The 11,776-nt window shown below is 37.8% G+C and overlaps 2 protein-coding genes across 2 annotated transcripts; one reads left to right on the top strand and one right to left on the bottom strand.

The window, feature by feature from the left end:
• On the bottom strand, positions 218–3,069 carry LOC109849779 (60S ribosomal protein L35). Its single transcript, XM_020419653.1, has 4 exons — positions 2,964–3,069; positions 2,745–2,880; positions 2,485–2,641; positions 218–448 (listed from the first exon to the last, which is right to left on the bottom strand). Exons 1-4 carry the CDS (start codon positions 2,965–2,967, stop codon positions 374–376), a joined length of 372 nt encoding a protein of 123 aa, XP_020275242.1. The 5' UTR covers positions 2,968–3,069; the 3' UTR covers positions 218–373.
• Positions 3,799–11,747, top strand: LOC109846671 (UDP-glucuronic acid decarboxylase 1-like). The gene is given in 10 exon segments (XM_020415919.1): positions 3,799–4,004; positions 4,006–4,198; positions 4,201–4,241; positions 4,243–4,470; positions 5,563–5,710; positions 5,841–5,920; positions 8,283–8,366; positions 8,485–8,559; positions 11,129–11,221; positions 11,301–11,747. Coding segments are annotated over 10 exon segments (1,263 nt in total). The 5' UTR covers positions 3,799–3,878; the 3' UTR covers positions 11,496–11,747.

The raw sequence follows: 11,776 nt of genomic DNA, 5'->3' as shown, positions 1-11,776 counted from the left end.
TCTTGCCAGCGACTAAGTTTTGGGCTTAGTTGACTAACAACAAAAATATCAAATTGTCACCGGAGTAACAAAAAATACCAAGCTGTCAAAAGGGTCAAAAAAAATACCAATCTGGTAATTTAGCCCTGAGGAAACTATTTGGAAGTACTGCTCTACTTCAAGATATGCATCTGAACTTCGAACTTTCTATTCTAACAAAATAATTTGCAGCGTCAAAGATAACAAGCTAACTGAAGTTTTAAACAAGCAACCAGAATCATAAAATGTTGGCAAGTCAACACCAACATCATTGTGTTGATGAAAAAGTCTGTTCATAAAATAAGCTAAAAGCAAAATCCCAAAATACATAACACATAATTTATCATATGCTGCTCTATGCTTTGATGGCGTACTTCCTCATTGGGAAGTACATTTCTCTCTTCTTCTCGCGCTCTGTCTTCAAGGATTCCTATGGTGCAAACACAAAAGGTAATCAGCAATTAATTATACAAATTATAATCAGAAAACGTGATGGTATCATTCCGTTCTGCAGAGTATTAATCAAGTAACATGCATCCAGATGATTAAAGCCATACGTGAGAAGCATTAGAGGAGACTATGACATGGTTTCTGTTATAACTAAACCCCTCTTTATACGCTTCAGTGGAAAATAATGATCATACTCTCCAAAACTCAGTCTTTTGGTATTTGGGGACGTTCACAATAGTTCTTGCATGCGCTGAATGAAGGCACTAATATCTATCAACACATTGTTGAACTGTGCGATAAAGAACAATATTTTGATCACAAACAAACTACTAACAACTTCTCCTTTTAATTAGAGATGTAAGGACTAAAAGAAATCCATATTGTTCAACAAACACGTGATCACCTAACAAGAAGCATTATTATCAAACCCTGACCTGAGTAGTATGTCAGAGTAGCATTTCGGTATTTGCTTCCAATGTACTTTTTGACACATCCACACACTTCTTTGTGTCTGCTTTATTACTACCAAATATTCCTCGAGTCCCTTCATGGTTAATTTTGTTTTAGGGCTTCTTTGCTTCAACTTGTTTGTTGTGGCCTTTTAAGCACTATAGCATTTGTAACGAGTCATGACTGCTATTAATGTCAATGGAAGTACTTCTCATCCCCCTTCAATTGGTTATTATTGGTCCAACACCTATTATGATGATGGACACCAATTACGATGGACAGAAGAAACTCTAAAGGTAAGTTTGAATTCTGTCAAGAGCCAAACGACTTGAATTAGAAGACACCAACAGATGCTTCCTTCTGCTACGGGCAGAGACACAACGACGGCCTTTGTTGCAGGTGGAGACAAAGGAGAAGAGAAAAGCAGAGAGAGCAAGAAAAAACAGTGACAACAAAGTCAGGTGTGGAAAGAAAGAGAACGAAATAGAAAGGAAGCAGATTGAGAAGATGAAGCTTGTAATATGATATTCAAAAATGGGATGCTTCAAATAATTCTAATGCTTATACTAAATCAGATTTCCGTTTACGCTGGATATCGAGTTTGAACCTCATTTTTTCCCATTAAGTACATTTTTATTTAATATGGACATTGGGTTTTTACACAACTTTTCTACCAGAGACCATGCTAGTGCAGACTATATAACCATTTTTCAACTTAGGAATGTACAGCACTTAAGCAGGGGCACCTAAGATTAAACCATGTGGCCCTAGTTAGTCACCTCCACAGAGGGAGTTATACATGCGACTCTTTAAAACAATGATTTTGTCCGTGTATTGTTCAAAATTGCCAATTTTCAAGTCTTATGATTTTGTCCAGCACACACAACATGTACTAATTTCTAAAACGTATAATAACAGTAAACTCTATATTTTCTCAAGGCAAACATTTGTATGATATACTTCTAGTTCTTTTCAAATCACACAGCCTCCAACTCTCTACTAAACCTATTCCATCAAAATCCAAAACCTTTCAAACAAAAGAAGAGACTAGACAAGCTAACATCAAAGCACTTGCAGGTTCATTCGAACAAATGTTAAGTTTGAAGAACCAAAATGTTCTAAAAACAAAACACGATCTAAATCTCACCTCACCACCATTACATATTTAATCAAAATTTCATTATTTCTATGCATTATAAGATATCACATTATCCAAGGTTTATACGCAGAAACAAAAAACAAACCTAAATCTTCTATAAAGAGCCCGACCTTACGTTCACCCAAAATAATTTCAAGCAATGAAATAAGTCAAAGACAACTAAACGCGCTAGTTAGGTAAAGTAATAAGAGTACACTTAACTTATCAGAGGAGATGACCTATAACAGAAATGAATGGAAAAAATGGGATTCATGCAGTCGACCTAAAATTTTGGCTTAATGAAAAATCACTCAACAACATAAAACTAAAAATTAGTAAATTATAGCACACTCAAAAAAGCCAAAACAAAGATCACCACGCAGCAAGTAACTTAAAACGAGCAAAAAAAAAAGTGTCAAATATTGAACCTGATGCTTAGTAAGCTTTCGCCTAATAGCCCTAGTCTTCTTCGGCCTCAGATCCAGAGGCAAAAACTTCTTCTTTTTGTACGCTTCCCTCAGCGCCGCCTTCTGCTTCTGCGAGATCACCGTCAGCACCTGCGCAATCCCGAGCCTAACCACTTTTCTGCACTCAAAAACCAGAGCAATTTCAGGTCCAGTCCAGTCAACGAAACAACGTTAAAACCCTAGAAATCGAAACCGTAGAAAATAATGGGAGGTTATCTTACATCTTCGAGAGCTTGTTGGGGGCACCGCCGGTGACTTTAGCGACGCGGAGGAGGGCGAGCTCCGCCTTGAGATCCTTCAGTTGGTTCAAAAGGTCGGCCTTTGACTTCCCCCTTAGCTCGTGGACCTTGATTCTCGCTGCAAAAGAGAACAAGAGGGTGAAACTTCGCGGAGGTTTGAAGAGAGTTGAGAAATTTAAGATCTGAGATTCGAAATTTTACCCATTGGGAATGTTCGATGGCCTCCAATGGAAGAAACCCTAGAAATGAATGGAGGCGGGGATTTTAGACAGAAAGAGGTATAAAAACCTCTACAGTTCGCGAGAAACCCTAGTGGGCTGTACAGAATGGGCCGGGTATTTTGACATAGTGGGCTTGGCCCAGTAGTAATTTTTTGACAACTAAAATCAGTATTAGGTATTTGTCCTCTCAAATTGTGCTCAGCACTCTAAATTAGAACGAGAAGCCCGATAGCCAATGTCTCGCTAGTTGCTACCCATTAATCTCAAGGGTTAATCTCACAAAACCCTTTGAACATTGAAAGCGCTGTTTTTTTTTTTGAGAGAAAGGATGGAATATCACAAAGGTATTCCAGCCAGCTAAATTAAGATAGTTGAAAGCGCTGTGCTTAACCTCCTAAACTCTGTTTATCTCACATAACCTTTCTAAACTTTGCACTTTCCTCGTCGATTCCCCTCCACGTAATTCACAAATAACTAACAGTTCGTAGAGAGAGAAAATTAAGATATTTTTTTAAACCCATTTTGTTATGCGTGAAAAAAAAAATTCTAAAATTTAAGAGACAAATGTGTAGGGTTATTTTAATGATTTGGAGGGTAAAGTTGGAAAATATGATTTTACCCCGCTGTACGTGAACCCAACTTGGCGCTAACGCAATCGTCACTTTCTCGTCGGCGCTCATCTTTCGATCTCAAAAAAAAAAAATCTATCTTCGTTCCAAAAAAAATAAAGTACCTGCTCCAGCTCACCTGAAGCCGGTGAAATTTCAAACTAACTCTCTCTCTAAAAAAAATCCTCAGATCCGCCAAAACCCCCCCCCCCCCCCCTCTCTCTCTCGTCAAAATCCCCAAAAATTCTCAATCTCCGGACCTCAAATTGCCCCAAAAATTTTCCACCATGAAGCAGCTCTACAAGCAATCAAACAGCTTCGGGCGCCAATCGCCGACCTCCTCATCTCAGATCCCTTACACATCCAAACCCTCAAAACCCCGATCTCAGCAGATCTCCGTAGCCCACCGCCTTCCTCTTCCTCCTCCTCGGCGCCCTGATCGCCTCCTCCCTCTTCCTCATCCAACCCTACCTCTCCTCCTCCTCCGACGCCGCCGCCGCCTTCGCAGCCGCCGCCGCCGACGACCCTCCCAACGTCGAGTACGGCCACCGTGCTCTCTACCACCGCCGCTCCCGCCCGTGGGCCCCAGCGGGTCCCGTCGCCCTCAAGAACCCTCGAAGCGGATCGTGGTCACGGGGGCCGGATTCGTCGGGAAGCCATCTCGTGGATCGGTTGCTGGATCGGGGGATTGCGGTGATTGTGATTGATAATTTCTTTACGGGGAGGAAGGATAATTTGGTGCATAGGTTTGGGGATCCGAGGTTTGAGCTGATCAGGCACGATGTTGTCGAGCCGATTTTGCTTGAGGTTGACCAGATTTATCATCTTGCGTGCCCGGCGTCGCCCGTGCATTACAAGTATAATCCCATCAAGACCATCATATCCTTTTTGTTCGGTTTTAATCTGTTATTGTGTAGGAAAGTTTGGATTTTGTAGTTGGAATTGGCTGCAAGGTTAGTCTTCTCGTTGAATTTGGCAGAAAGTACATAGCTTCGGTGATATGGGTATATCTAGTTATCTTATAGGAGATTTTGATATGGGTATGTCTTAGTATAGGAGAATTGTAGGAATTTTGAAATTTTGATTTTAGGGCTATGTTTGTGTTTGATTATGTGGGAGCTATTATGTTTTTTTTCTTTATGGTTTAGAATGTTAGTGATACAAAAAACATCCAAATTTGGTAGTTGATCTAGTGGTCTTTACTGATCTGCAAGTTTTCTGATCAGAGTGTATATAACCTTTTTAGATCTGTTGTTGTTATTATTAAAAGTTTTGTTTTGTTGGCTATAAAAATTTGTCTCTTACACCATGATTGCTGTTTTGGAGTTTTTCTATAATAATATTTATTATAACATGTTGTCTTTTATCTTTACACAGTTTAGTTCACATTAGGACAAAGGAGTTAGTTATGATGTTAGTTAGTTGAAGGACGAAAGCAATTTGGAAGAAATCTTTGTTTCTGCAAAAATATGATGGAATTACTTAATTTTTTGAGAAGAGTCTCTCTTTGTTTTATGGGTTCATCATAGATCACATTATCTAGGATTGAATGTTTTCTTTGGTGAGGGTTATCTGTTCTATGTTGAAGTGTCAGTTATTCTGGAATGATTTTAACGGTAACAATACATCTGGCATAAAGGTAGTGTTAGGTAATGATTTCTTATCACTTACAGCAGAAAGTGGTACAAAATTGATCTTATATGTGGACGTGTACAAGGTGTCTATTGATAGTAGATTTTGCCTGCAGTTTATGTTTCGTGAAGCTTATTGGATTTTGATTGAATTAGGAATAGGACATTCAGTTAGAAGGATAAAATATGATTATTGGATTTACTAATACTATGTTCATCTCCTGTCAATGTTTTGACATGTTATTTTAGGTCAACCTTAGATAATTTTGATCTGCATACAACTTTAATCTATTTATGATTCTTCTGTCGAATTTATCTGGGGATCCTTAACCATGAATACAAGACAAATGTGATGGGAACCTTGAACATGTTGGGGCTGGCAAAGAGGATTGGGGCACGTTTCCTGTTGACCAGCACTAGTGAAGTTTATGGTGACCCACTTGAGCATCCACAGAAGGAGACTTACTGGGGCCATGTCAACCCTATAGGTTAGTGATCCTCTTTTGCTAGTTTTAGTGAAGCTAATGTTTGTTCATGGACTTTTTTGAAAGAAAGTAAGCTTCCATTATTCTCTTAGTGAGTTATCATTATATTAATTTCACTGTTATGCCTTTCCAGGAGTTAGGAGTTGTTATGATGAAGGAAAAAGAACAGCAGAAACATTGGCTATGGATTACCATCGAGGTGCAGATGTTGAGGTAAGCTAATTTAGTTTTAATATCATTTATATGTACTGATTGTCTCTTGCTAAGTACAACACTGTCATAAGCATATGGTAGCCTGGCCTTTAAAGTGGCTTAGCAAGGGAAATCCCAAAACATTTTCTCCCCCAGTCTCTCTTCTGGATAGCTGTTAACTATCCGTACCAAAAGCATTTGAAATATGCGCCCAAAATATTTATGTTTCCGTTCCAATCCTTTGGCTTCCACTACTTGTTCACAATTTGGAAACTCCTCTCGTGCAAACATTACGTACCTAGTTGCATGTATTTTGCTTTAAGATCATTTTGTTCATATCATTTTGGCTCTTCGTTTTGTTTATTAATTCGTTCTACGATTGATGTAAGAGAAATTGCAATATTGGTTTTATCTTTCAGACACATTAACATGCAATCGTTTACCTTGCAATTTGTATGTCAACCAAGCAGAAGCTGTTAAGTTCTTGACTGTCCTCATGCTCATAGAAGAGACTGCTGACACTGTTCAAATACATTGAATACTGAAGTCCATAACAACTAAAGATCCTTACTTTAATGCCTGTAATTGGCAAAGTACCACTTTGTAGGTTTTCAGAATAGTTTGAGGGCGCTTCATAAACTAGGATTTAATGTGGTCAATGTATGCTGCAGTTGATCATATGATAATTATCAGTAGCCATTTACAATCATGTATTTATGATCGGGCCTGATAGCATTTGCATGTACTACATATGACATATTTAGCACATATTACAAAAAAAATAATATCAAGTGATTCAACACTGAAATACAAAAAACTACCTCTTCCTGAATATAATTCTGGAGTGTGGATTGCCTGTTTTTACCTCGGAAGTGGGGAAGCGATCCGGGCATTCTACCAAAGCAAGGCGGGCGGTTCGTGAGTCCGTGACCTTGTCTTAAGAGTTCGATCCAGGCAGGGAGAAAAGAAGGCATTTGACGTGAAAAGACTATTGCCATTTAGTATTGGTTGCAGCAGGAAGGAGAGAGGGTTCAATACCCGATTTGAGAACCTGGTAACCTAGCATCCTCACTATTAAAGTATGAGTTAAGCGCGCCCCGGCTTACTCCCCCCCTCATGTTGTTGACATGGGTGAAGTACTCTCCTTGGCCTTAGGTTAGTACTACACTGCTACCTTTGTGTGTAGATGTGGTTAGGTTCCGGGTATTGGTGTGGTAGTCTATTCCTGATGCAGAGTGTGGGTAGGTCGAGCTAGTAGTCTTTCCTCGGGTTATTCGTAACTACGTAATTGGTCTTACGCCGACGAAAGCGATGAGCTTGGATGGCTCCATACTGTTCCCATGTATTTCTAACCAGTTGGTCTTCCTGCTAGTCGAATAGTTGTGACTCTGTATTTGCTTCGGATTGCTTGAATTTTTATATTGAAAATTTATCGTCAGAATTGCCGAATGAAACAAAAAAAAATACAATTTGGATAAGAATCTACAAACATCTGCATCTATTACATATGACATATTTAGCGCATATTACAAAAAAAATGATATCAAGTGGTCCAACACACTGAAATACAAAAAACTACCTCTTCCTGAAGATAATTCTGGAGCGATGAATTTTTGTATTGAAAATTTATCATCAGAATTACTGAAAGAATTAAGAAATACAATTTGGATAAGGATCTAGAAATGTTTGCAATACTGGAAAAAGTAACATATTTTGTTGAATAAAAGTCGAATACTGAAAATGATGGAGATGGTAAGGTAATGTTTTAAGACATTTCCTTGCCCTTCACAAGCTAATTGACAAGTGGGCATCATGGTTGGTGATGAATTGAGCTATTGGAGGGAGCTTGATAGAGTAGGGAGAATGGTTTAATTAGACACGGGGGCAAGGAGAGAGGCAGAATAGGGAAGGTGTTATTATGCCCTAGGCACGCGGTCTGTTTGGGACCTATTGAGTCAGTGTAGCGCATTGTTTTAGCTCAAACCACTGCCAAAATCAACTAGCCGATGCTACACTTGAACTGCATGCTTTATTATTTAAACACTCCAAATTATTCAGAACCCACCAATGTGGGACTAAATGTTATGGGGCATCACAGAAGGGGACACTGAAATATGAAAATTAGGGTCAGTGAGACTTGGGCTGAGCGTAACTTGAATTGTTCCCCACTTGGGATGAGCTTAAAGATATGGCACGAGGAAGTTACATCAAAGTAAGTATCATGTTGACAAATGCTCCACATACATGCTTACATGAGCTATCTAGCCTATCTTTATATACACATGTATACATCTTTAACTTTATATGCCCTTTGCAAATCGTACCGGAATGACTTGGGTAGACCACTTACACATCTTATGCTTACTTGGTTTTTATATTTCAGGTTCGTATTGCTCGTATTTTCAATACATATGGACCACGGATGTGCTTAGACGATGGGCGGGTTGTTAGCAACTTTGTTGCACAGGTGAGTTATGCCTTTGCCGTTGCGGATAACTATTTTCGACTGCTAGTGCAATGCAATGATGCACAGAAACTGGCAATTTTCAAATTTTCTAATGAAGCTTATCATTCGTTCTACATAGGCCATCCGGAAGCAGCCAATGACAGTATATGGTGATGGAAAGCAAACTCGAAGTTTCCAATATGTTTCTGACTTGGTACCGAAGTCCCCCTTCATCCTGCTTATAATATGCTATTGCGTTCAAAGCCATTTGTTTGTGTTCTTTATACATCAGTGATTGCCTTCTACTGTTTTAGCACTTATTTTTCTGCAAAAACTATAAGCAGCTGTTCTTTACCTTTGTTTATGAATGCATCTCACATCCTCCTCAAATTTGTTTATGTTGAGCATATATTCAGTAATGTGCTACGAATTGTGGCTAATTTACTGTCGCTTCTTTTCCATATCATAATTGTGCACACAATAGTAAAAGCTTAATATAAATACACCAAAAAAAAATCTTGCATAATGCGCAGGCAATTAATAATCCATAATTCACATAGCAAGTTGTACCGCCAGTGTATCTGTACCGAAGAAGCATGAACAAATATTAAACTCTGCTGTGTGGATAGACAGAATGACATGTTATGCGAGCTAGAGTTTGGGGAATAAAGTTTCAAATTTGGCCAGAAAATCAGGTCTTGAAATCAGGACCGGTCTTCTTTATTCTTGAACAAAGTCCAATATCAGTTTTCTCTTCAGCTGAACCATAAATTCTGCTTAGGTGATGAGCAGCATTATCTCCTAAAGTTAGTAGAAAAAATAAATTAGCTGTTGAGCTAATGATATTATTTAGTTTTGGTCCTGGAGTCTTATGATTCTTACATTAAGTAGGTATTGGCAGTCCTTTCCGTAAAACAGGCCAGCCGTTTAGATAAAGTAATATTTGACCAATTTTGATGGTGAACACCAAAGTTACCTGGATACTTCATCTTGGCTCCCATATCCGTATCCATATCGGACACTTCTTGGACACTTCTTGAGTATATACATACATTTATGCAGATATGTGCCCCATTATACAATACATGTTATAGTTTATAGTTTAAAACATTTGTGGTACACTTTTTTTACGTATATCTTATACTTCACATCAAATTTCTGCAACTTGTTAGACTCGGATCGGGTTCATTTCAACCCATATCATGTTCATAAGTATGGTTTTAAACGATGATTTGGATATCAAGTCCAAAAGTGAGCAATTTTTGAATTTATAACCTACTCAATAAAAAAACATAAATAAGTTATATGGACTTTAGTTCTCATAATATGTAATACAAAAAACAATATCAACCTAATATATTTCAAATGAATAATTGGAAATCAATATAATGTAACGGTTAGATGGATGAAAATTTATATATTCCATTTACTTGACTTTATAGAATTGGCGGAAAGGTTCTTGAACCTCAAGTAAAACAAAATCCGTCTGTATAATATATTATGTATTGTTATTGTATTGTTCTATTTCAAAAACAGCGGCCCTTTCAAATCAAAAGGGTCTGTGATTCTTTAAATATTCATGATTACTTCTGGTACCAATCGTTCGTTGTATATGATGGATACGAAAAGATTAGGTTCTTGCGACCTTTTCGCGTCATCGAAATAGCTTATATTTGGTTAATAACTAAGTTCCGGAACTGGAAATCTATTAAGAGCCTTTCTTTTGAGGTTTAGAATTTATTTGTTCGAGAAAAACAGTTTTCATGATTCACCATCCCGAAAAATCTGTTGAAGATGTAAATAATACTTAAGTAAACCCATTTTTCGTCTTTTTTTTCTCTTTTTCATTCATATGATAGAATATGGGACTTAAATCTTTTCTAAGACTTTTCTAGATAACTATTTATCTATCCATAGATACATAGAAAGTATTATATACCGTTGATCCAATGACTATTCATGATTCTATCTTGAATCAATTCCATACCGGTTAGAAATTTAATTAGAGGAATGTTATGGTAAAACTTCGTTTGAAACGATGTGGTAGAAAGCAACGTGCGACTTGAAGGACATGATTCGATGTGGATTCTTACATCCACCATTTTCTATAGGAATGAAGATGCTCTTGAATCGACATAGTTTGTTCTGTTCTTGCTAGGAACCTAATTTGTGTTGGGTTGGTAAATAGGAATAGTACATGATGGAGCTCGAACAAAAAGTATTGATTCATTTATTGGGGGGAAGAATCTAGGATATATATATATATATATATATATATATCGCGGTGTTACCTATCTTACATTTTACAAATTGGATGTGTCCCGTATTTGCACCCGTGTCCGTTTTTGCACCTGCACCCATACCAGTATAACATAGGTGAACACTAAACAGATGCTGCTGTGGTTAAAAGCTTTTAGTGACAAAATAAATGATTTCATTGGAGTCTGTAGCTTGTTCATCAAAATTTTCACCTCCGCTTATGCACCTTCTCTCGCTGGAAGTCCACTGAATGAAGTTGTGTTTGCTTCCTCTTCAATGGTTTTAATGCCATTTTTTCTTAAGCTGAAAATTCTACCTATTTGTCAAGGACATGTTCATTTCACCAAATTTTAAGATCTTCTCTATGAAAGCAAGTTAGTAATTAGTTCGGTATGTTGGTAGTGTTAAGGGTTCATATTCTTCTGTAGGGTCTATTTATTTTGGAATATGCATAAGCGATTATTGTTACAAGACATCAAAGTTCTAAAGATGACAGTAATTTAGTTTCTCCATTTGGTTTCTAGGTTAATGGGTTGATGGCACTGATGGAAGGAGAACACATTGGACCGTTCAATCTTGGCAATCCAGGGGAATTCACCATGTTAGAGCTTGCTGAGGTTTGGCAACAAAAAAGAACAACATGTTTCATTTCTTTTCTGAACTTTTCTTTGGATTTAATAATCTTTAATCATGCAGGTCGTGAAAGAGACAATCGATCCCAGTGCAACAATCGAGTTCAAAGAGAACACAGCAGATGACCCACATAAGAGAAAACCCGATATCTCCAAGGCGAAGGAGCTCCTGAACTGGGAACCCAAAATTTCATTGCGTGAAGGGCTACCTCTAATGGTGACCGATTTCCAGAAAAGGATCCTCAACGGTGAAAAATAGAGCAGAAGGGAATCCAATCTAAAAGCTGTATCATAGAAGCAGGCTGTTTGTTACTGACACGGTTGATCTATGTATTGGATCATTGTTTTTTTTGAGTTCCTATTCTTGCCTGCTGTTTATTTTCAGTCTCATCTGTGAATGAGCTCTTCTTTTACCTTGTATTCTTTTGTTTCCCAAACCAACTGCAGACTGATAAGATGTAAGAATTTTGTTTTCCTTTACTTTTATATATATATTGATCGTCTCATTTCACATGTTCTTCTAAACAACAAGGTAGAGAT

This window comes from Asparagus officinalis, chromosome 7, assembly GCF_001876935.1.
Source record: "Asparagus officinalis chromosome 7, Aspof.V1, whole genome shotgun sequence".
Lineage (NCBI taxonomy): Eukaryota > Viridiplantae > Streptophyta > Magnoliopsida > Asparagales > Asparagaceae > Asparagus > Asparagus officinalis.
Note: the sequence above shows the minus strand (reverse complement) of the source record. Positions and strands in the feature narration are given on the sequence as shown.

Coding starts and splice junctions, on each gene's coding strand:
- LOC109849779 (XM_020419653.1), bottom strand. Junction 2,642..2,744: donor CCCAACAAGCTCTCGAAGAT/GTAAGATAACCT, acceptor TTTTGAGTGCAG/AAAAGTGGTTAGGCTCGGGA. Junction 449..2,484: donor GAAAGCTTACTAAGCATCAG/GTTCAATATTTG, acceptor TTTGCACCATAG/GAATCCTTGAAGACAGAGCG.